General features: G+C 36.6%; 1 protein-coding gene across 12 annotated transcripts in view; it reads left to right on the top strand.

Annotated features, from left to right (window-relative positions):
• MAGI2 (membrane associated guanylate kinase, WW and PDZ domain containing 2) overlaps window positions 1-26,466 on the top strand; it is a 1,460,538-nt gene that overhangs the window by 945,228 nt on the left and 488,844 nt on the right. For all 12 annotated transcript variants that reach the window (XM_070787194.1, XM_070787197.1, XM_070787196.1 and 9 more), the window contains one exon: window positions 12,073-12,152. In XM_070787194.1, coding sequence (XP_070643295.1) covers window positions 12,073-12,152 — 80 coding nt within the window. The remainder of the gene's footprint in view (window positions 1-12,072; window positions 12,153-26,466) is intronic.

Genomic DNA, 26,466 nt, shown 5'->3' on the forward strand with positions numbered 1-26,466 from the left:
TACTGGAGTTTCAGCTTCAGCATCAGTCCTTCCAATGAATACTCAGGACTCATTTCCTTTAGGTGGACTGATTGGATCTCCTTGCAGTCTAAGGGACTCTCAGGATTCTTCTCCAACACCACAGTTCAAAAGCATCAAATCTTCAGTACTCAGCTTTCTTTATAGTTCAACTCTCACATCCACACATGACCACTGGAAAAACCATAGCCTTGACTAGAAGGACTTTTGTTGACAAAGTAATGTCTCTGCTTTTTAATATGCTGTCTAGGTTGGTCATAACTTTCCTTCTAAGGAATAAGTGTCTTTTAATTTTGTGGCTGCAATCACCATCTGCAGTGACTTCGGAGCCCCCAAAAATAAAGTCAGCCACTGTTTCCTCATCTGTTTGCCATGAAGTGATGGGACTGGATGCCATGATCTTAGTTTTCTGAATGTTGAGCTTTAAGCCAACTTTTTCACTCTCCTCTTTCACTTTCATCAAGAGGCTCTTTACTTCTTCACTTTCTGCCATAAGGGTGGTATCATCTGCATGTCGGAGGTTATTGATATTTCTCCTGGCAATCTTGATTCTAGCTTCTGCTTCATCCAGCCCAGCATTTCGTATGATGTACTCTTCTGCTGCTGCTGCTGCTGCTGCTGCTAAGTCGTTTCAGTCGTGTCCAACTCTGTGAGACCCCATAGACGGCAGCCCACCAGGATCCCCCATCCCTGGGATTCTCTGGGCAAGAACAGTGGAGTGCGTTGCCATTTCCTTCTCAAATGCATGAAAGTGAAAAGTGAAAGTGAGGTTGCCCAGTCGTGTCTGACTCTTAACAACCCCATGGACTGCAGCCTACCAGGCTCTTCTGTCCATGGGATTTTCCAGGCAAGAGGACCAGAGTAGGGTGCCATTGTCTTCTCCAGATGTACTCTGCATATAAGTTAAATAAGCAGGGTGACAATATACATCCTTGATGTATTCCTTTCTTGATTTGGAACCAGTTTGTTGTTTCATGTCCAGTTCCAACTTTGCTTCCTGACCTGCATACAGACTTTTCAAGAGACAGGTCAGGTGGTCTGGTATACCCATCTCTTTAAGAACTTTCCACAGTTTGTTGTGATCCACACAGTCAAAGGCTTTGGCGGAGTCAATAAAGCAGAAATAGATGTTTTTCTGGAACTCTCTTGCTTTTTCAATGATCCAACAGATGTTGTCAATTTGATCTGTGATTCCTCTGCCTCTTCTAAATCTAGCTTGAACATCTGAAAGCTCATGGTTCACATACTGTTGAAGCTTGGCTTGTAGAATTTTGAGCTTTACTTTGCTAGCATGTAAGTTTGCTCAAATTCATGTCCATTGAATTGGTGATGCCATCCAACCATCTCATCCTCTGTTGTCCCCTCCTCCTTCCTTCAGTCTTTCCCAGCATCAGAGTATTTTCCAATGAATTGGCTCTTTGCATCAAGTGGCCAAAGTATTGGGACTTCAGTTTCATCATTGGTCCTTCCAATGAATATTCAAGGTTGATTTCCTTCAGGATTGACTGGTTGGACCTCCTTGTTGTCCAGGGGACTCTCAAGAATCTTCTCTAACACCACAGTTTAAAAGCATTAATTCTTTGGCCCTCAGCCTTCTTTATGGTCCTAAAGCTATTTAATGCTATTTATGGTCCTGAAGCTAGTGGAGGTGATGGGATTCCAGTGGAGCTGTTAAAATCCTTAAAAATGATGCTGTTAAAGTGCTGCACTCAATATGTCAACAGATTTGGAAAACTTAGTAGTGGCCACAAGACTGGAAAAGGTCAGTTTCATTTCTGAGTAGAATAGAATTCTACCTATGCTTAAATGAAGTGTTCATTTAAGTATGTATTAAAATATTGTTGCTGTTCTGTCACCCAGTCATTTCCAACTCTTTGCAACCCCTTGTGCTGTAGCACACCAGGCCTCTCTGTCCTTCACCATCTCCTGAAGTTTGTCCAAGTTCATGTCCATTGCATCAGTGATGCCATCCAGCCATCTCATCCTCTGATGCCCTCTTCTCCTTCTGCCCTCAATCTTTCCCAGCATCAGGGACTTTTTCAATGAGTCAGCTATTCTCATCAGATGACCAAAATACTGGAGTTTGAGCTTCAGCTTCAGTCCTTCCAGTGGATATTCAGGGTTGATTTCTCTTAAGATTGACTGGTTTGATCTCCTTGCTGTCCAAGGGAGTCTCTGGAGTCTTCTCCAGTACCACAGTTCAAAGGCATCAGTTCTTTGATAGTCTGCATTCTTTATGGTCCAGCTCTCACTGTCAGTTGGTAAAGAATCCTCCTACAGTGCAGAAGACTCTGGTTTGTTTCCTGGGTCAGAAAGATCTGCTGGAGAAGGGATAGGCTACCCATTCCAGTATTCTTGGCCTTCGCCTGTGGCTCATCTGGTAAAGAATCCTGCAATGCAGGAGACCTAAGTTTGATCTCTATGTTGGGAAGATCCCCTGAAGAAGGGAATGGCTACCCACTCCTCTATCCTGGCTGGAGAATTCCATGGACTGTGTAGTCCATGGGGTCGCAAAGAGTTGTACACGATTGAATGACTTTCACTTTCTCACAACTATACGTGACCACTGGGAAGACCATAGCCTTTATTATACTGATGTTCATCAGCAAAGTAATGTCTCCGCTTTTCAACACACTGTCTAGGTGTGTCATAGCTTTCCTGCCAAGAAGCAAACATTTTCTGATTTCATGGCTGCAGCCACCATCCATGTGGTTTTAGAGCCCAAGAAGAAGAAATCTGTCACTACTTCCACTTTTCCCGCCTCTATTTGTTAGGAAGTAATGGGACAGGATGCCTCGATCTTAGTTTTTTCAGTATTTAGTTTTAAGCCAGCTATTTCACTCTCCTCCTTCACCCTCATCAAGACATTCTTTAGTTCCCCTCTTGTTCTTTAGTTCCCCTTTAGTTCCTTATTATATATGTATTTATATATATATATATATATATATATATATATTTATAAATATATATATATAAAACCTTTGAGTTAAGGTAAGAGTAATTTAATTTTTGTCATCTATGCAATGTTTTAAAATAATTATTTATTTACTCAGTATTGACAAGTAGTTTATATGTCTCGGTCTTTATAAGTGCTGCAGATAAAAGATGAGGGAAATTTTTATCATTGTTCTCAATATTGAACAAATGGGACAATTATTTCCCACAGTCTTCAAGACTCCATCTTTTGTTGAATAATTAAAGCAGATTCCTTTTATCACTTACAGTGACATTTAATGGGAAAAGGTGAGTATCTGAACAAGTATTTTTAAACAACAGAATTTTAAATTGCAGAGAATGTACTCTCCCAAGCATGGCTTTAAAGCATTTCTGTCTTGTGCTCATTCACTCAGTCGTGTTTGACTGCAGCCCCATGGACTATAGCCCACCAGGCTCCTCTGACCATGGAAATTTCCAGGCAAGAATACTCAAGTGGGTTGCCATTTCCTCCTCCAGTGGATCTTCCTGACCCAGGGATAGAACCCACATCTCCTGCGTTAACAGGCAGATTGTTTACCACTGAGCAACAAAATCCCTATAATGTCTTATGTTTAGCAATTTTTAAGACTTTCAAGTGTATACTATTGTTTAAAACCAATAGTCTCCTTAACTCATAATATCTTCTTCATTAATATTATCTTTTAAAATAGTATATTAATTGTACATTCAAATTAGTAATAATAATTACCACATATTTAGTGCCTACATTTTACAGTCTGTGTTCAGCTTACTTAGCAGTAAAACTAATATGTTAATCATTTACATTGTGTTTATTTATTTCTCATTTTGGGAACCTAAAACTTACAGAGGTAAGCACCTTGCCTTGGTCATATAACCAGGAAATGACAAAACTAGGATGCTTTGATTTCATTTATTCAACACATATTTATTGGGCACACCCTGTGTTCTAGGAACTATTTTATTAAACCCTGGGATTACAGTGGTCAACAAAACTGACAACATTCATACTTCCATATTTTCATGGGCAAAATGTCGCTACAGGGTCCTTGCTGTTAACTAATTTGCCATGGTGCCTTCTTTACATATATTATATGATAGTCACTCAGTCGTGTTCAACTCTTGACGACCCTTTGAAGCATTTCAGGTACTCCCATTTTATACATGAGATTCTGAGGCACCTTGGACAAATTAACATTCCCGAGGTCTTACAGCTTTGTGACCCTGCAAAGCCATTGACATTATCCCATGCTACTTCCAATATGTAAACAGGCACTGGCTAAAAAAAAAAAAGAAAAAAACAGACTTTTATATTACAAATAGTATTTGTTTTATAAGTTTCTCAGCCAGAATTTACTGTTCCAGAGGCTAAACATTCCATAAAGAATTGCTGCCACAGGGTTAATCTGGATTGACATGCTTTGGGAATCCCATTAAATTAGTTCTTTGTTTGGGAGTCAGTTTAGTTAGTGACATAAAAGAGACTGCTATTGCTTTGGCAAAAAACAAAACAGTAACACGAACCTATTTGTTTACTAACATCTTCCTGAATAGCAGTGAACACTATGTCATCTTAAATAATAGATTTTTAAAAGCAAGCTTTTGAAACTGAAAATCATACCTATGGAACATGTCTTGGATATGCATGCTTTCCCAAATTCTAAATAAGACACGTGATCTATTTCATCCGTTGTTGCTATTTCTATATTTCCTTAAGTTTTAAGTAAATCACCAATTCCCATTTTCAACAAATTTAGTACTTTCATTTATTGAAAGAAAACGAAATATTTTAGAAATTTACTGGAAAGAAAAGTTGGTTTTTTGGTAAAGTCTAAATGTTTTCTCAGTCTAGACTTGGCATATACCAACATCTGGTCTTTGCTTACTCTCTGTTATTTGTTTTACAATAGCAGTAGATATATTGAATATTTTTTCTCTGTACAAGGTTCTAGTGCAGTCTCCAGACAGAAAATAAGCATCCAGACAAAATAGTTTGCAACAAACACTCATAATATCCAGGATAAATTTATAATAAAACCTCTTTTAAAAATGTATTCTAAATATATGAAAGACAATATGATGACAAACTCATAATTCATGTGCTTAACAAAATTTTAGGAATATTATTTAGGAAGCAGATAACCACTGTAAAGGTCATTGACAATTTTTATGTGGATTATCAATGTATAAATAGAAAAGATTAAGCAGTACAATGAAAGTCTTAAATAGAAAAGCTTCTACTGTTCATTATCAATTAGATGTGTCCAGTCATTGTTCAACAGTTCTTCCTTCTGAAATAATGATCAAGAGGGAAGACAAAATACTTCAGAAAGTGACATAATCAATCTGAGGACTTTACTATTATATGAAATGTAAATATCTATATTCCTTTAAAAACTAATGTTAATTTTTAAAAATACATAAAATACAGCCAGTAATCTCTGTGTTATTCCTGATTCTGAACATATGTGACAACTACTAGAATTTTAACATTCACATGCATCTTAAATGCTCAGAGGACTCTAAAATATTTATCTGGGCCTTGTTTACCTTGTTACTATGTTTCATGCTGTCAAATATTATTGAGTTCAATCTCTTTTTATTCTCCCAGGGTAGTATTTCCCAAGATGAAAATGCAGTTTATCTAATAAAAACTAAGATTCAGAATTGGCTTTGCTGGAGAACTTTCAAAATTCAATGTGTTTATCATTGTTTTAAGTCTGTTACTATTTTTTAAAGAAAACAGAGCAAAGGAAAGGCATATATTTGATAATAAAAGTTTCTTATCCACTAACCAAATTTCAGTTGATGAAATGCCATCTAGTATTTGTGCAGTAGTGAAAATATTATTTTGATTTCAGTGTCAGTACAAAGGTAGGAAGAAAAGAGTAAAAGAAAACAGAAGGAAGAGAAAAATGAAAAGAGGAGTTGTCTTAAAATTGGATTTGAATTGGGTCAACATAGAGCCTTTTATATACCTAGGAAACCATTAACAGGTTTGAGCCCAACTGGAAAAACATAGAGTAAATGAAAAAAAAAAAAAGAATAGAGGATAGAGTGGGCATGACCTGTATGAAAATTTTGTTTTACTCCTAATAAATACTCTGCTCATTTGAAAGCTTATTTATTAACCTAATTCTTTATAACCTCTATGACTCAATATTCACCTGTAGATTATATATATCACCATTGTAAGACTATTCTGGAAAAAATATTCAATTTGATTTTAAATGATTTGAATAGAGAATTCAAGTTTATAAGGAGAAAATATTCTTAATGATAATATCTCTATGCATGTACAATTTAATATAATACCAAGTACAAGTCATTCAACACAAAGGAATTTAATCAGTGATTACTATTCTCACAAAGGAGATAAAAGTCTCAGTTTGTAAACCATTGGCTATGAAACTGGGAAAAAGATCTTTAACTGTTATCCAAGAGAGTGAAATAAAGCATCTCTGTATAAAAAGAAAAGTTTTAGATTTATTATGTCTCTGGTTTCAGATCATTAAAGAAAAAAAAAACTTGGTGTTGGGAGTCAGATATGTCTGTATAATGCCAGCTCTTCTACTCTCATGCACTAGGCGTGTATCCTTAGGCAAGTCACTCATCTTCTCTCAGCCTTCATTTTTCTGTAAAATGGAGTTAAAAATACTAGCCGCAAAGACTCTTTTGCATTAAATGAAGTGATGCTATGGAAGTTCTAGCACAGTCCCTGACAAAATAGGCAATCAGGAAATGTTACAAGATAATAAGAATATCTTTGCAGTGGTATGGCATAATGTCAGCAGCTTTTTCTGTTAAAGGGAAGCATTTTCTGTATGAGAAGACTGTTTCCTCGGCAGATAAGATGTTATTATTTATTGTGCTGCTTTTGTCAATTTGGAAAAGGTTAAACTAAAAAATTATCCAGAAATTTCAAATTCATTACAAGTCAGCCTATCACATGTCTTCAAGGCCATTCTGATGTGAATTTAAACTAGAATTGCAGGGCTGAATGAAATTTCACTTCTGGTTTACCCCAGTCCTCCTGATGGTTTAACATCAAAGACTTTTGGATATACCATTTTTTAAGGTTTTCCTTAAGGTTTTAATATATGACAGTGATAGAACTTGAATAGCTACTGACTCCACTTGATCTCTTACTCTTCATAATCATCACATTAACTTTAGACATAGAAATACATGCAGGAAAGTGAAAAGTGAAAGTGAAGTCGCTCAGTCATGTCCAACTCTTCGCGACCCCATGGACTGCAGCCTACCAGGCTCCTCTGTCCATGGGATTTTCCAGGCAAGAGCACTGGAGTGGGGTGCCATTGCCTTCTCCATAGAAATATACAGAGTAGTATATTACTGTGATTCAAAGTTCCTGGAAAATATGTATTTCAGTCCTCAACTAGAAAAAGTTTCTTTGCAAAGGCAGCCTATATATGTGTATGTGTCTCTGTCGAAGAAACTAGTATTGAAATATAGGGTTATATAGAATTAGCATCTTACCTTCTTGTTATTCATGCTCCTCACAATTTGGGGAAAAGCAGAAATTTGGTGTTCTGCATCTGCATCTGCATCTTCATCTGCCTCTGCATCTTCAGTAATGAAAGTGACAGGAAATCACATTCTTAACTCTTGAGGAAGGATGGTGTGCAGATTGTGAAAAATCCCTCAGTGGTCCCCTTTTACACAATCTCCTGCCCAATGTCAAATCTTATTTTCAAGTGGAATTGTTGAGGTTTAAAAATTAAATAATTTAAGAAAGTGGAAAAGCCACCTAGTCTGTTGTCTCCCAAATGCATTAAAAATATCCCCTTTGTAAGGCATCTTAAAGAAGCATGAAAACTACAAGGCTTGTGAGAGCCACTGATGGAAAATACCATGCTGTATATTCATGAGATGTTTGTGACAATTACTGGAGGTAACTACAACCCACTTTCTTTCAGAATCAGTTCAGAGGATCAGCTAAGAATGCTGTTAACTATAAGAGACTCAATCTGTCAAAATGTATTAAAGTGACACACGGTTAATGCTAGTTCAACCTGAAAAAATCATCCTGTAATGAAATGCTTTATATAAACTCAGGAAAAATAGGAAATTCATGAGTCTCTACTAAATTAGACAGCATTAGAGACCCATGTTGGAGCAGTATAGAAATAGTAATTTGACTGCCTGCAGTGGCTTAGTAATGTCGCCTTCATACTTATTTAAAGATGTGTGTCCTCTTGTGAATACATCTTAGAGACCTAGAAATGACTTTGCTCCAAAATAGGGGAAGAATTTGGAAGAAGCAGGTGTGGGTAAATAGAAGGGAAGTTTATTTTCCTTGCTTACCTCCCAAGTTTTTTGGTAGCACATAAAAACAGACATCAACACATATCTACCAAGGGAATATTTCATGCAAAGATGGGCACAATAAAGGACAGAAATGGTAGGGACCTAACAGAAGCAGAAGATATTAAGAGGAGGTGGCAAGAATACACAGAAGAACTGTACAAAAAAGATCTTCACGACCCAGATAATCACGACGGTATGATCACTCACCTAGAGCCAGGCATCCTGGAATGTGAAGTCAAGTGGGCTTTAGGAAGCATCACTATGAACAAAGCTAGTGGAGGTGATGGAATTCCAGTGGAGCTATTTCAAATCCTGAAAGATGATGCTCTGAAAGTGCTGCACTCAATATGCCAACAAATTTGGAAAACTCAGCAGTGGCCACAGGACTGAAAAAGGTCAGTTTTCATTCCAATCCCAAAGAAAGGCAATGCCAAAGAATGCTCAAACTACCGCACAATTGCACTCATCTCACACACTAGTAAAGTAATGCTCAAAATTCTCCAAGCCAGGCTTCAGCAGTACAAGAACCATGAACTTCCATATGTTCAAGCTGGTTTTAGAAAAGGCAGAGGAACCAGAGAAATTGCCAACATCTGCTGGATAATCAAAAAAGCAAGAGAGTTCCAGAAAAACATCTATTTCTGCTTTATTGACTATGCCAAAGCCTTTGATTGTGTGGATCACAATAAACTGTGGAAAATTCTTTAAGAGATGGAAATACCAGACCACCTGACCTGCCTCTTGAGAAATCTGTATGCAGGTCAGGAAACAACAGTTAGAACTGGACATGGAACAATGGACTGGTTCCAAATAGGAAAAGGAGTACATCAAGGATATATATTGTCACCTTGCTTATTTAACTTATGTGCAGAGTACATCATGAGAAACGCTGGGCTGGAAGAAGCACAAGCTGGAATCAAGATTGCTAGGAGAAATAGCAATAACCTGAGATATGCAGATGACACCACCCTTATGGCAGAAAGTGAAGAGGAACTAAAAAGCCTCTTGACAAAAGTGAAAGAGGAGAGTGAAAAAGTTGGCTTAAAACTCAACTTTCAAAAAACGAAGATCATGGCATCTGGTCCCATCCCTTCATGGCAAATAGATGGGGAAACAGTGGAAACAATGGCTGACTTTATTTTTCTGGGCTCCAAAATCACTGCAGATAGTGACTGCAGCCATGAATTTAAAAGATGCTTACTCCTTGGAAGGAAAGTTATGACCAACTTAGATAGCATATTCAAAAGCAGAGACATTACTTTACCAACAAAGGTCCATCTAGTCAAGGCTATGGTTTTTCCAGTGGTCATGTATGGATGTGAGAGTTGGACTATAAAAAAAAGCTGAGTGCCAAAGAATTGATGCTTTTAAACTGTGGTATTGGAGAAGACTCTTGAGAATCCCTTGGACTGCAGGGAGATCCAACCAATCCATCCTAAAGGAGATCAGTCCTGGGTGTTCATTGGAAGGACTGATGTAGAAGCTGAAACTCCAATACTTTGGCCACCTGATGCAAAGAGCTAACTCATTGGAAAATACCCTGATGCTGGGAAAGATTGAGGGCAGGAGTAGAAGGGGACAACAGAGGATGAGATGGTTGGATGGCATGACCGACTCAATGGACATGGGTTTGGGTGGACTCTGGGAGTTGGTGATGGACAGGGAGGCCTGGTGTGCTGCGGTTCATGGGGTCGCAAAGAGTCAGGCACAACTGAGCAACTGAACTGAACAACACACACACACACACACACACACACACACACACACATATATATATATATATATATACTTTGAACTGAGGCATATCTATAAAGTGCATCTTTACAGTGACTTTATTTTTCAAATGGGATCAATGAGCACTGAACCCAGTGCCACTCTCCTCACATTAGGATAGTCATAACCCCCATTCTGTCCATAGACATCAAGTCTTTAACTGAGAGGAAAAGACTAGATGATATTGATATGACTACAGATCAGGACCAGAATGAGATACTACTTTACAGAAGTCACATGTGGAGAAAATAAAAGCTAGCATACCCTCCCACCAGTTTATAATTTCACCAAATTCGTAGACTTTATCTCATCAGATTTATTAGAGTCCTGCTCAGAAAGATCAATTATTGAGGAGTTCCTAAGTATGAAGAAAATGATTGGAAAGTGTTTTCTCTTTACCCCACATGTAAGTCAGAAATAAAAGGGAATCTTTTTTAAGAGCAGAAAGTTCATGACCCAAGGATATTAATGTCTAGGTTCTCAGACCGGAGATGGCTCTGCACTTGGGCAAACATATGATCATCCAGAAAACACTGTTTGAACAGTGCTTTAACACTCTGGAATCATTTGCTCATTGCCCTCCTTAACCCATTCTCTCCTCCTTCCTGCCTTGAAATTCCCTTCATTAAGTAGGCATTTAATCTCTAGAAGTTTGCTATTAAATATGCTACCTGGGAAACTTTTCTGAACTGTGCTTTAAGTGCAGATTGATTCATCAGATTATTTAGCTAACACTGTAATATGATAAAATATATTTAAATCTCATTGAAGAAACAGACAATACGTGTGAATTGACATCATAATTGTAATTTTGACTTCCTTACATCTGTGTTCGAAGATCTTGTTATATGGGTTTAATTTATATTTCTAACCTATTTTCCACTTTTCCCTTTCATATTACATTCTAACTTTTTTCTATACAAACCTCACTTTTCTACATCTGTGACTTTGATCATTCTTTTTAGTCCTCACAGATGTCACTTCCTTGATATTTTGTCCATTGACAGATAAGATAACTTGAGACAGCTATTCACAGCAAATAGTTTAGCTCCACTGTATGCTTATGAGCTATTCATAACCATAATGTAGTTCATTCATAATGTAGTTTTCAAACACAGACTGTATAAGAATCACCTGGAGTGCTAGCCAAAGATGGAGATTTCACAGCTTCACCTCAAAGATTCTGATTTGGTAGTTCTATGAGGATCCAGAAGATGCATTAAATCCACCAGATGATTCCAGTGCAGGTCATTCCAGAACCTCTTTTAAAGACACTGTTCTAAAAACATCTCTCCTTTGTTTTTTAGATTTTTGCAAGACTTCCCAGAGATCATTTTTTTAAAAACAAAATTATCATTAAAAATTATTAATTCCCAGAAATTCCATTCAGAAATGCTAGAATACAAGCATTTTTACCCCCTGGCTGGATTGAAAGTATTTAGATGGAAGATAGCTAAATGTGGGTTAATGAAATTGCTATTAATCACTTTTTGAGAAAATGTAGGAATCCCAAGAACATGCTATAATTTGTATCACTTTTGTACTCCCTCTGCCAACTCTGTAGTTAAAAGAGTAACAAAACAACTGTTTATGAAAAGGACAGATTTAAGATGAAAATAATTCTTTTGCAAAACTCAGGAAATAGTATCAGAGCCTTCAGCCTGTGCTCTTCCAACTGGAGAATCCTGTATTTGTAATAAATTCCTTTTGCTCTGGATGAGTTCTGCATTTTCAATGAGGTTAACTTGGCAACATTCTAGTTGATTTTAATAAAAATAGCTGCTTTGAGGACAGGGAGCTGAGGTTGCCAAATTTACAGCTGCCTTGCACAATTACTCTTACACCTCCTTCAGGGCTACTTAGAACCAGTAAGCAAATTAAGTGTATCGATTGCAATTTTGTTGGTCTAACCCTGTTTTTTTTTTTTTCCTCTTAAGGAATAAACGTGATTCCTTTCAGTATGTGTCTGTTCAGAGTGATCTCTTTTCTTTTCAGCCATAACACAAAGACAACATCATGGCTGGATCCACGACTTGCGAAAAAGGCTAAACCTCCAGAAGAGTGCAAAGAAAATGGTAAGTTATTTAAGTTTTTATGGTGTTTTGCCGTTGCACTTCAATAATGTGTCTATTTCTTAAAAGAGAGTCTTGTCTAAAGAAACTGTATTCTGATTGAGACAATTTTAAAGCTGTAATATTTAGTGCTCAGATAGGAGGGAGAATTAACTCGGCATTTCAGCAGTGCCATGTGGTTTTCCTTTTTCTCTGTAAGGTGACTGTGCTGGATATCAGAGCTCTGTCATCTCTGTGGGTTCTGTTTGACTCCTGGCCTTACTTTCCACCACCTACTAGGGAGTTTTTGTTTGCAATATGTCTCTCTGAGTACTCTGATCTTTTCATTGGAATTGAATATGGTGTATAGAGAAAAGTACTATGAAACTATAAGTAATACTTTATTTTTGTGTTGTGAGGCATAACATTCTAATAGTTACTAAGGAATGAATCCATGATTTAAAGATATATGTAAATATTCCTTCTTTCAACCAAGCATTTAAATACAATTAATTGCATGAATGTGCTGGGTTATCTTTAGTTTTTTACATTTCCCAATGTAATGGCATAACTTGCTTGAAAATCAACTGTTTTTATCTATGTGAAGGGTTTTTAACAATAATCCTGATGATTAAATGAATGAAAACCTTATTCTCGTATAGTAAATTATATAGATGAAATCTGTTACTGATGATACTTATAAGTTTTGTACTATTGAGTTTAATGTTGAAAGAGTACTTACAATTTGTCTAAAATGATAAATATCATATACTCCTGAAGATTCATTATTTGAACACATTCATAGTTTTTATCTGATCAAATTATTAGAGCCTTGATCAGAGACAGCTCATCATTGAAGAGCTCTTAAAAGTGAGGAAAGTGATGAAGAATATTTACACTTTTTAAAAAGCTTTTAGAAAGTCAACTTTTTACGGTCTGTAATTCTAAAAGTCCTTTAATTTTGACATAATTCTGTCTCAGATAATATCAAGATGCTATTGTTCATTCTTAAGTTATATGGTAAATATTCATAAGTTGGTTATACAACTGGGTTAAATTAGAAAATCAGTATACAATTTACACATACGTATTTGAATGCATTAGTCTCTAATTTTTATCACTTTAATTTTATATTCATAGCTATATCTGTATGCCTTCTGTATACAAGTATAGCTGTATGTATGTGAATTTTTTACAATTATATTGTGACATGAGATTTTGAGCACAATTAGGGTACATTTCATTGATACCCATAAGACATGTGTTGCAAAGTATCATTGGTTATAAATTAAAATGACCTGATCTGCTATATCTAGGAGTTACAATTTACTTATGCCACAGATGAATTCAGTGATTTTGCAGTTCTTTAACATGTTGAACTTCTCAGCTCTCTTGTTATTCTCTGAGTTGTTCTTTTTCATTATAAAAGGCGATTAAAGTCAAATCTTGAAATCCCGGGAGAGATGTGAGTTTAACATTTTGAATAACTATAACATTTCAATGTTATCAGTTTCTCCTATATCTATACTCGTCTGTCTTTTCAGGATGGTATATGCCTAAAATATACCAGTATCTCTGAATCCATTGGCCATTAAGAAATGAGTCCTAGAATAGAGTCTTATAGCTCATAATGATTTTATAACTGGTTAATTACTGTTTTTCATTTTGTTCAAAATAAGTAGTCCACAGACTTTATTTCATATATTATTGGAGTATTTTACAATAGAAACTAATATCTAGGTAAAATGCTGTTGTTCCAGACACATAGCTTAGGTTTTATTAACAAGAAAAATACCTTTTTGTCATAATATTGCTTCTGTTTTACTTCTTTTTCTTTTATTTAAATTATTTAGGTTAAAATTGTTTAAAATATTGAGTGCTAAGGCATTGGTGTTGAGTCTACTAGTTAAGACAAGGTTCTTTATATGTTTCACAAGTCAATTCAGATAAAAAATGGTAGTAATTTTCTGAATTGCTGAAATATGTGTAATATATGTTTAAAAAATGTAGAGGCTTAAGATGATAATATGTTTCACTGGCAAAGATTTATCCTTCTTCTACTAGGGAGATAGAATGGAGGCTAATTACCTTAATCTGATCAGAACTGGGTCAACATGAGGTTGGACTGAGCTTTGGTGAGACCCAGTCTACATCTAGTTTGCTTTTTTCTCACAGTGTTTGCCCACCCAGAATTGTAGGTCAGCAAATATTTTCTATAGAGGGTTAGGTAATAAATACTTTAGGCTTTGGTTACCCAGTCTCTTTGCAGCTACTCATTGTTTAGAAAAGCGGCCAAAATCTATATATAAATAAAGAGCATGGATTTATTTCAATAAACGTAGCTCAGGTACACAGAAACTTGAGATTTATATATTTTTACCAATTAAAATATTATTCTTCTTTTGTTTTTTTCTCAATTATTTAGAAGTGTATAAACAGTTTACTTACCCCTTGGACCATAAAAAATATAGGAGCAGGCTGGACTTGGTCCAGAGGATCAAACGTGGTCTAGTGGGTCCATGTGGAGCGTGCCCCTGAATAGCTCTTGAACACCAACAGTTAATTTTTTTTTCTACTTGACACTGCAAAACCACAAAAAAATCTGTGGTGCCTTTCAGGGGTTTTAGCTTATTTTAACGGAGAAAGCAATGACACCCCACTCCAGTACTCTTGCCTGGAAAATCCCATGGATGGAGGAGCCTGGTAGGCTGTAGTCCATGGGGTCATTAAGAGTGGGACACGACTGAGCGACTTCACTTTCACTTTTCACTTTCATGCAATGGAGAAGGAAATGGCAACCCACTCCAGTGTTCTTGCCTGGAGAATCCCAGGGACGGGGGAGCCTGGTGGGCTGCCGTCTATGGGGTCACACAGAGTCGGACACAACTGAAGCAACTTAGCAGCAGCAGCAGCAGCAGCTTATTTTAAACTTCCACTTCAGTTCAGTTCAGTTAATTCGCTCAGTCGTGTCCGACTCTTTGCAATCCCATGAATCGCAGCACGCCAGGCCTCCCTGTCCATCACCAACTCCCTGAGTTCACTCAGACTCACGTCCATCGAGTCAGTGATGGCATCCAGCCATCTCATCCTCTGTCGTCCCCTTCTCCTCCTGCCCCCAATCCCTCCCAGCATCAGAGTCTTTTCCAATGAGTCAACTCTTCGCATGAGGTGGCCAGAGTACTGGAGTTTCAGCTTTAGCATCAGTCCTCCCAAAGAACACCTAGGACTGATATCCCTTAGAATGGACTGGTTGGATCTCCTTGCAGTCCAAGGGACTCTCAAGAGTCTTCTCCAATACCACATTTCAAAAGCATCAATTCTTCGGTGCTCAGCTTTCTTCACAGTCCAGTTCTCACATCCATACATGACCACTAGAAAAACCATAGCCTTGACTAGACGGACCTTTGTGGGTAAAGTAATGTCTCTGCTTTTGAATATGCTATCTAGGTTGGTCATAACTTTCCTTCCAAGGAGTAAGTGTCTTTGAATTTCATGGCTGCAGTCACCATCTGCAGTGATTTTGGAAGCCAAAAAAATAAAGTCAGCCACTGTTTCTACTGTTTCCCATGAAGTGATGGGACCAGATGCCATGATCTTCGTTTTCTGAATGTTGAGTTTGAAGCCAACTTTTTCACTCTCCTCTTTCATTTTCGTCAAGAGTCTTTTTAGTTCCTCTTCACTTTCTGCCATAAGAGTGGTATCATCTGTATATCTGAGGTTATTGATATTTCTCCTGGCAATCTTGATTCCAGCTTATGCTTCTTTCAGTCCAGCATTTCTCATGATGTACTCTGCACATAAGTTAAATAAGCAAGGTGACAATATATATCCTTGACGTACTCCTTTTCCTATTTGGAACCAGTCTGTTGTTTCATGTCCAGTTCTAACTGTTGCTTCCTGACCTGCATACAGGTTTCTCAAGAGGCAGATCAGGTGGTCTGGTATTCCCATCTCTTTCAGAATGTTCCACAGTTTATTGTGATCCACACAGTCAAAGGCTTTGGCACAGTCAATAAACCAGAAATAGATGTTTCTCTGGAATCTCTTGCTTTTTCGATGATCCAGCAGATGTTGGCAATTTGATCTCTGGTTCCTCTGCCTTTTCTAAAACCAGCTTGAACATCTGGAAGTTCACGGTTCACGTATTGCTGAAGCCTGGCTTGAATAATTTTGAGCATTACTTTGCTAGCATGTAAGATGAGTGCAATTGTGTAGTAGTTTGAGCATTCTTTGGCATTGCCTTTCTTTGGGATTGGAATGAAAACTGACCTTTTCCAGTCCTGTGGCCACTGCTGAGTTTTCCAAATTTGCTGGCATATTGAGTGTAGCACTTTCAGAGCATCATCTTTCAGGATTTGAAATAGCTCAACTGCAATTCCATCACCTCCACTAGTTTGTTCGTAGTGATGCTTTCTAAGGCCCACTTGACTTCACATTCCAGGATGTCTGGCTCTAGGTGAGTGATCACACCATCGTGATTATCTGGGTCGTGAAGATCTTTTTTGTACAGTTCTTCTGTGTATTCTTGCCACCTCCTCTTAATATCTTCTGCTTCTGTTAGGTCCCTACCATTTCTGTCCTTTATTGTGCCCATTTTTGCATGAAATGTTCCCTTGATATCTCTAATTTTCTTGAAGAGATCTCTAGTCTTTCCCATTCTATTGTTTTCCTCTATGTCTTTGCATTGATTGCTGAGGAAGGCTTTCTTATCTCTCCTTGCTATTTTTGGAACTCTGCATTCAGATGCTTATATCTTTCCTTTTCTCCTTTGCTTTTCACTTCTCTTCTTTTCACAGCTATTTGTAAGGCCTTCCCAGACAGCCATTTTGCGTTTTTGCATTTCTTTTCCATGGGGATGGTCTTGATCCCTGTCTCCTGTACAATGTCATGAACCTCAGTCCATAGTTCATCAGTCACTCTCAGATCTAGTCCCTTAAATCTATTTCTCACTTCCACTGTATAATCATAAGGAATTTGATTTAGGTCATACCTGAATGGTCTAGTAATTTTCCCTACTTTCTTCAATTTAGGTCTGAATTTGGCAATAACGAGTTCATGATCTTAGCCACAGTCAGCTCCCGGTCTTGTTTTTGCTGACTGTATAGAGCTTCTCCATCTTTGGCTGCAAAGAATATAATCAATCTGATTACAGTGTTGACCATCTGGTGATGTCCATGTGTAGTCTTCTCTTGTGTTGTTGAAAGTGGGTGTTTGCTATGACCATTGTGTTCTCTTGGCAAAACTCTATCAGTCTTTGCCCTGCTTCATTCCGTACTCCAAGGTCAAATTTGCCTGTTACCCCAGGTGTTTCTTTACTTCTTACTTTTGCATTCCAGTCCCCTATAATGAAAAGGACATCTTTTTTGGGTGTTAGTTCTAAAAGGTCTTGTAGGTCTTCATAGAACCGTTCAACTTCAGCTTCTTCAACGTTACTGGTTGGGGCATAGACTTGGATTACTGTGGTATTGAATGGTTTGCCTTGGAAATGAACAGAGATCATTCTGTCATTTTTGAGATTGCATCCAAGTACTGCATTTCAGACTCTTTTGTTGACCATGATGGCCAATCCATTTCTTCTAAGGGATTCCTGCCCACAGTAGTAGATATAATGGTCATCTGAGTTAAATTCACCCATTCCAATCCATTTTTGGAGAAGGCAATGGCACCCCAGTCCAGTTCTCTTGCCTGGAAAATCCCATGGGCGGAGGAGCTTGGTAGGCTGCAGTCCATGGGGTCGCTGAGGGTCAGGCACAACTGAGCAACTTCACTTTCACTTTTCACTTTCCTATATTGGAGAAGGAAATGGCAACCCACTCCAGTGTTCTTGCCTGGAGAATCCCAGGGACGGGGGAGCCTGGCGGGCTGCCGCCTATGGGGTCGCACAGAGTCGGGACTGACTGAAGCGACTTAGCAGCAGTCCATTTTAGTTCGCTGATTCCTAGAATGTCAACGTTCACTCTTGCCATCTCCTGTTTGACCACTCCAATTTGCCTTGATTCATGGACCTAATAGTCCACATTCCTATGCAATATTGCTCTTTACAGCATCGGACCTTGCATCTATCACCAGTCACATCCACAGCTGGGTATTCTTTTTGCTTTGGCTCCATCCCTTCATTCTTTCTGGAGTTATTTCTCCACTGATCTCCAGTAGCATATTGGGCACCTACCGACCCGGGGAGTTCCTCTTTCAGTATCCTATCATTTTACCTTTTCATACTGTTCATGGGGTTCTCAAGGCAAAAATACTGAAGTGGTTTGCCATTCCCTTCTCCAGTGGACCACATTCTGTCAGACCTCTCCACCGTGACCTGCCCGTCTTGGGTGGCCCCACAGGGCATGGCTTAGTTTCATTGAGTTAGACAAGGCTGTGTTCCATGTGATCATATTGACTAGTTTTCTGTGATTATGGTTTCAGTATGTCTGCCCTCTGATGCCCTCTCACAACACCTACCATCTTTTGGGTTTCTCTTACCTTGGACATGGGGTATCTCTTCACGTCTACTGCAGCAAAGCACAGCCACTGCTCCTTACCTTGGATGAGGGGTATCTCCTCTTCTGAACTTGACAGATACCATCATGGGGTGACTGGCATTGTTGGAGCCTGTCAGTCCCTCAAGATTCTGCAGCAGCCTGCCCATTTCTGTCACCTGCCATGATGACCTTCTTCCCAGGTGAAGGCTGGATTCTTCTCACAGCCCAATCAACAAAAATGAACTACACATCTTTCCTTCCCTCTCCAGGGTTCGTTCTTCTTCAGATTCTTAGACCATTTTAGATCTTTTATTTCAGCAGTTTTCTGATTCCCTTGTACTGCTTATTTTTACATTTAATCTAGATTTTCTGTGTGTTCTCTTGGGTTATAACCTGCTAACTTCATCCTACCTAGTAGCAGAAATTTTATTGCAATAATTTTTAGATTATACAATTTAGACCTTACTGGGTTGCATACCATAAATTCTTTATTATCATTATAATTTATATTTAATCTCACAAGATTGAATCCCATGTTGTATATGTGTGCATATTTTATAAATGTACATATGATGGATGTGTATGTAGATATGGATTGCATCTGTAAATATATGCTCCTTCAGTTCTGTTTATATAGATGCCTGAAAGTAATTCTTCAGTCAACTACGAAGAGGAAGCTGAGTTAAACAGAGATGGGACCCTGATTTAAATTATCCTTGAATTAGAGAAGCACTAACAAATGTTTTCTTATTAGTATTAAGGGGAGAAAAGCCATCATGGATGACTCAATACAAATACTTACTGAACAACCACTTATTCTATTGAAACTAAAGTAATCATTTTGCTTTTTGTTTGAAGAATAACATAACTACTAAACATAAGAACATACTTCCTTCTCTCACAGTACGGTTGCAAATACTGAAGTAATTGTGTTCTTTGTATTTGTCATGGCTCTGTGCATTTTTGGAATTTTAGCAACAAGTCTACATGGCAGAAAAAACTCACCACCTACCACTGGATTCTAATATTAGTATTTGGGGGAGTACTGTTTAGCACGCCAATATAGTCTTTAACAAAATGCAGATAGCAATTAACTGTTAAAGAATTCAGATGTAAGATTGCCTGAACTACATACAAAGCATTATCGTATTGTCCGCAGCCCTCAGAATTAGCACTGTGGTGTTTGAAATGTTTCCAGTCATAAACGTCCCAGTGACGATACAGTCCACGTGAATCACTGTATTAGGGTTAATATCAAAAGTAATTCAATCCCAGTGTGACTCTCCTTAAGGTTGAGAAATGACTAAACTCAGTAGGACTATGGTATTGTATTCAGGAAAGGACATTATGTAGAATTTTTCAAGGAAAGCTCTATTCTAAATCTCAGTCTGTGGGCTTTTAGGTAGCTACTTAATCTCTAGGAGCCTAGGTTTTCTGACCTGTAAAATGGAAAGGATATCTATATCACTCAAATTTAGTGTCACATACAGGAAGCACAGAGTTTGTTGTGTCATAGGCTCTAAATTGCTTCTTCACTTTCTTTCAAGTATGCTCTGAGCCAACAAATCAGCCTCATGAAAAACAAGGGCAAAGAAATTCAGAATAGTTGGCCTACCTTGAGAACCTTTACTTACTCTAGCGTGCTCTGAAGAGGTAGAAAAGAACACACCCATCTAGGCTAAAATTATCCAGCTAGCTAATTTCAGCCTGGTTTTAGTAGACAGGCCATTGCCCTCACCACCATCTCCATTCTGTTAAAGTGGCTGTAAATTTCACAAAGAGAATTAAAGCTATGTGAATGGGATGCCTTCATGTGTGTATTTTGTATCTATGAATGTATTTGTCTCATGTTACCATAGGGGGGGAAATGCTTACATAATCTTAACCTTTTACGTACATGAAAACTGCTTTTCAGCTTATTTTAACTAAAGCCTGAACTATTACTTACTCTAGCTTAGAAAAAAAAGTCCAAAATATGTATGTCCAAAATACTCATAAGCAAAGATAGCATAAGCTTTGTTTCATAATAGTTATTAAATGGATGGATTTTTTCAAGAGAAGGAGGTTGCCTTTCTAAAATAATTGAAAACACTAATTTCAGGCCATTTCTTAAGTGAATTTTATAGAAATGACAGACAGATGTGGACATTTTTATTTTCATAGTTCAAATTCTGTCTCTTGACAACATAACTCATTTTCCTTAAATAGGGACTTTGAACTTTGTCACTGAATTTTTTTTTTGATGATTAGAGATCCTAGATTAAATATAACCAAATTAATATATCCCTTAAATATTTGGTTTTCTAATCTGATAAAACTGCCAGGATTATATTTGTAAAGTATCTTGAAATTTTTTCACTAGGAAGACTTAATAAAAAATAGTCTCTAAAGCTATTTACTATTCAAGTACTAAAACTTTAAAATTAAAAAGATACATTTATGTGTAAATATTGAACTCCTAATGTTTAAGTATTATGAACAAACTAATTTGAGTATTTTCTGTCTATACTGATATTTTGGGGTGTCTTTGTTTAAAAAAAAGAAGAAATTTAAAATTTCTTAATAGAAGCAATTAATTCTTATTCTACCAACTGTTAATTGTTTATATTGCTAGTCATTATTTTCTATAGCAACACTTTGAGATATGCTTTATCCAATAATATAGCACCGTTTCCTTGATTTCAGCTCAAGGCTGCTAAGAAAAAACAATATTTTAGGAATATGAATCTTTTTGGAGGAAATAATAAAATTAAAATAAATCATTGGGTAAATCAATGGATATTCCATTGTTGTGCACAGATACAAAATTCTGGGTTGTTCCTGGCTGGCATCTGTTCAAATTTGTCCCATTCAATTCTAAGTGCTTAGTGTCACAACAATTAAAATTGTTAAATATTTGAAATTTCATTCCTGTACCAATTATTTATTTTTCCCCTTCTACTATTCATATTTACTGTAACTGTCAAGTAGTACCTCATCCTTTAGTTCTCAACTTTTATGTTTAGGAATATGTTATATCTTTTCCTTACTCCTTGTGGCTCAGACTGTAAAGCATCTGCCTGCCATGCGGTAGACCTGGGTTCAATCCCTGAGTTAGGAAGATCCCCTGGAGGAGGAAATGGCAACCCACCCACTCCAGTACTCTTGCCTGGAAAATCTCATGGCTGGAGGAGTCTGGTCGGCCACAGTCCATGGGGTCGCAAAGAGTTGCACATGACTGAGAGACTTCACTTTCTTTTCTTTAATGCATACAAATTTAAAAATAATTTTGACATCACTGAAATTGTTGTTCATAGCAGCAAAATTATTTCAGATTTTTTCAAATATAGCTGTTTTGGGAAAGCATTATAAATCCACAGGAAATAACAAAGGAATTCCCAAACACCCTTAATGAAGTCTCCCCTATGTTAATGTCTTATATAATACAATATCAAAATCAGGAAATTGACATTGATACAATGTACAGAACTTATTCATTCTTCACTAGTTATACAAGTACTCTTTTGTGCATTTTTCTATACAATTATACCATCTGTGTAGTTGCATATAACCATAACCACAATAAAGATTTGTTACCTTGAGACTCAACCATTGCAGTCATACACATCTCCTCCCACTGCACAGTCCTTACCCCACTAATCTGTTCTCTGTTCGATTACTTTGTTATTTCAAAAATGTTGTACAAGTAGCATCATGCAGTGTATAAACTTTTGAGATTGCTTTTCCATTCAATTTAATTATGTCGAAATACATTCAAATGTGTATCTCAATGGCTTGCTACTTTTTATGTACTATTGTTTGTTCATGCATTACTCATTGAAGGATATCTAAATTGTTTCCAGTTTTTAGCTAACACAAATAAAATTACTACAGACACTTATATACAGGTGTTTGTATGAACATAGGTTTCATTTCCCTGAGATGAATGTTCTAGATTGCAGTTACTAGGATATTATAGAAAGTGTTATTTTTGTTCAGTCACTCAGTCATGTCTGACTCTTTGCAACCCTATGAACTGCAGTATGCCAGGCTTCCCTGTCCTTCATTATTATCTCCTGGAGTTTGCTCAAACTCATGTGCACTGAGTCGATGATGCCATCCAACCATCTCATAGATGACAGAAAGTGTATCATTACTTTTAGAACAAACTACAAAACTATTTTTAGAGTGACTGTACCCATTTATTTCATTCCCACCAGCAGTGAAGGAGTGATCCAGTTTTACTGCATACTTGCTGGTGTTTGGTGTTACAACTTTTTTTTTAAATTTTATTTTAGCCATTTTGATAGACTATAATCATATTGCATTGTGGTTTCAATTTGTATTTCCATAATGGTTAACAATATTGAACATATTTTCATGTGATTGTCATTTATATATCCTTCTCAGCAGCATGTTTAATCATGTCTTTTGCCCAGTTTTTAATTAGACTGTTTTTTTAAATTCAGTTTTGAGAGTTCTTTACATATTCTGGTTATGTAAAGATACTTGCTTTGTACAATTGATCAGATATGTTTTGTACAAACATTATCTCTCAGTGTGTATTGGTCTTTTTATCCTCTTAACATTGTCTTTTGCAGAGAAAATGTTTTTAACTTTATTGAGGTCCAATTTATCAAATTTTCCTTTTATGAATCATGTTTTTTATAAGTCTAAGGATTCTTCACCTAACCCTAGATGCCAAACATTTTTTCATGTCTTTTTCCTAAATTGTATAGTTTTACATTTAAACCTGTGGTCTATGTTGACTTAATTTTTGTATAGGGCATAAATTTTAGGTTCAGGTTCAGTTTTTCCCCTATGGATATCCAGCTACTCCAGCACCATTTGTTTAAAAGGCTATCTTTTCTCCATTGGATTGAGAGAGCAACTCTGTAATAAGTCATTAGGTGCCTCTGGTTTATGTATCTGTCTACATGCCAGTAACACACTTGATTCTTGTGGCTCTATAATAAACCTTTATATTAGGGAACATTGATGCTGCCTAGTTTCTTCTTATTTTTTAAAAAAAGGAAAAGGAAAAATTGAGAAGGAAAGAGAAAGGAGCTTTAATTAATTGGGAAGAGATAACAATTCTGAACTTCTATGTGTGCTTGTATGTATAACTTCTAGTTACAGAGTGGTAAAAATGACAAATCTGAAAAAAAAAAAGAATTTGAAAAATTCACTATTAGAGTGTATGATTGAACACACCTCTCTTACTACTCTGTATATTAAACAACCAAAAATAAGAAGAAATATATGAATAACAGAAATAGGATTATTGATCTAAAAGTTTTAACCAATGGAAAATATACTTCTCAAGCATACATAGTATTTTATAAACATTGGGTATGTAATAGTCAATAGAGTAGGTCTTTGCAAAATTTAAAGATGTCATTCCTATATTTGTAGAAAGCTTCAATTATATATCAGTAAAATGAAAACTAAAATAATCTCCACAATAGGAAATTTAAAACATATAAATCTTTTCCAACTTTATGTGATATAATTGACAAATGAAATGGTGTCAATTTAAAGCATGAAATATGATTATTTGATTGTCATCATTTAGTCATTAAGTCGGGTTTCCTAGGTGGCGCAAGTAGTAAAGAATTCACCTGCCAATGCAGGAGATACAAGAGGTGTAGGTTCAATTCCTGGGTCAGGAAACTTCCCTGGAGAAGGAAATGATAACTCACTGCAGTATTTCTTGCCTGGAAAATTCCATGGACAGAGGAGTGTGGTGGGCTACGGTCCATGGATTGCAAGGAGTCAGGCAGAACTGAGTACTCACTTGCTAGATGATTTGATACATATATATATTGTAAAATGATAAACACAATTTACCTAATATATCTATCAACTCATGATTACCTTTCTGTATCTATATGGTGAGAATATTAAAGATTTTTGCAACTTTCAAGTATATAGTACAGCACTATTAACTATAATCATTATGCTGTACATTAAATCATCAGAACTGATTCAACTTATAACTGAAAGTTTCCTCCTTTTGACCAATATCAGCTGGTTTCCCTTACTCCCCAGCCCTTGGCAACCACCATCCTACTCTCTGTTTCTATGTGTTTAGCTTCTTAGAATTCCACATATAAGTATGGTCACATAGTATTTGTCTTTCTCTGACATTTCCCGTAGCATACTACCCTCAAGGTCTATGCATGTTGTTGCAAATGGCAATATTTCCTTCTTTTTTATGTCTGAATAATATAGCATTGAGTATATATATCGTGTTTTCTTTACCCATTCAGTGTTCAATGGATACTTAAGTTGTTTCCATATCGTGGCTATTGTAAATAAAGTTGCAGTGAACATGGGACTGCAAATATCTCTTTGAGGTAATAATGTAATTTCCTTCAGATATATGTGCAGAAGTGGGAGTGCAGGGTCATGTACAAGTTCTGTTTTTAATTTTTTTGAGGAACCTCCATACTGTTTTCCATAGTGGCTGTACCAATTTACGTTCCTCTCAATAGTGCATAAGTGATTCCTTTTTTTTTTTAATTTATTTTTAAACTTTACAATATTGTACTGGTTTTGCCAAACATCAAAATGAATCCGCAACAGGTATACACGTGTTCCCCATCCTGAACCCCCCTCCCTCCTCCCTCCCCATAGCATCCCTCTTACACTGTTGGTGGGAATGCAAACTAGTACAGCCACTATGGATAAAAGTGATTCCTTTTGAACATCTTTTGTCTTTTCGATAGTAGCCATTGTAACAGGTATGAGACGATAGGTCCTTGTGGTTCTGATTTGCATTTCCCTGATGATTAACAGCGTTGAGAACAGTTTCATGTACCTGTTTGTCTTCTTTCAATATATGTCTATTCAGGTCCTTTGTCAATTCTTAAAGTAGATTGATTTTTTGCTATTTATGTGCAAGTTGTTAATATATTTTATATATTAATCCATTTTCAGATTAATGTTTTGCAAATTTTTTCTGCCATTTAATAGATGTTTTCTGCCTTTTCATCATGTTGATCTTTTTCCTGTGTGGATTCTTCTTAGTTTGCTGTTTTCCCACTTGTTTAGCTTTGCTTTTGTTGCTTGTTCTGTTGGCGTGATTTCCAAAAATATTACCAAGATCAATGTCAAAGAGCTTTTTCCATATGTTTTCTTCTAGGATTTTAATGATTTCAGATCTTACATTTGAGTCTTTAAGCTCTTTTGAGTTAATTTTTGTGAGTGGTATAAGATAAATACCCAGTTTCATTTTTTGAATATGAATATCTAGTTTTCCCAACACAATTTGTTGGAGAGACTATCCTTTCCCCACTCAGTACTCTTAACTGCCTTATCAAGTACTAATTGACTTATAAATGCAAGTTTATTTGGGGGCTCTAAATTCTATTCCATTTGTCAATGTGCCTGTTTTTATGCCAGTCCCATACTGTTCAACTGCTTTAGCTTTGCAATATGATTTGAAGTCAGGAGGAAGGTTGATGCCTCCAGCTTTGTTTTTCCCTCCTTTGGATTGGTTAGCTATTTGGGATCTTTTGTGATTCCATGCAAATTTTACAACTTTTTTTTCTGTTCTGTGAAAAATTCCATTTTCACAATGGAATACCAAATTTCACAATACCAAAATTCCATTGGTATGCTATTAGAGATTGCGTTGAATCTACAGATGGCTTTAGGTAGCAAGAATATTTTAACAATAATAATTTATCAATTTCATCAACATGGGATTTTTTTACATTAAATGTGCCTCTTCGAAATCTTTCATCAATGTCTTATAGCTTTCAGTTGTACAGATCTTTTATTTCCTTAAATTTATTACTAGTATTTTTTTTCTTATTTTTGATGCTATTGTAAGTGGAATTGTTTTTTTTTTTTTTATTTTGTTTTTCAGATTGTTGTTG

The sequence above is a fragment of the Bos indicus genome, chromosome 4 (assembly GCF_029378745.1).
Source record: "Bos indicus isolate NIAB-ARS_2022 breed Sahiwal x Tharparkar chromosome 4, NIAB-ARS_B.indTharparkar_mat_pri_1.0, whole genome shotgun sequence".
In the NCBI taxonomy this organism is placed as follows: Eukaryota; Metazoa; Chordata; class Mammalia; order Artiodactyla; family Bovidae; genus Bos; species Bos indicus.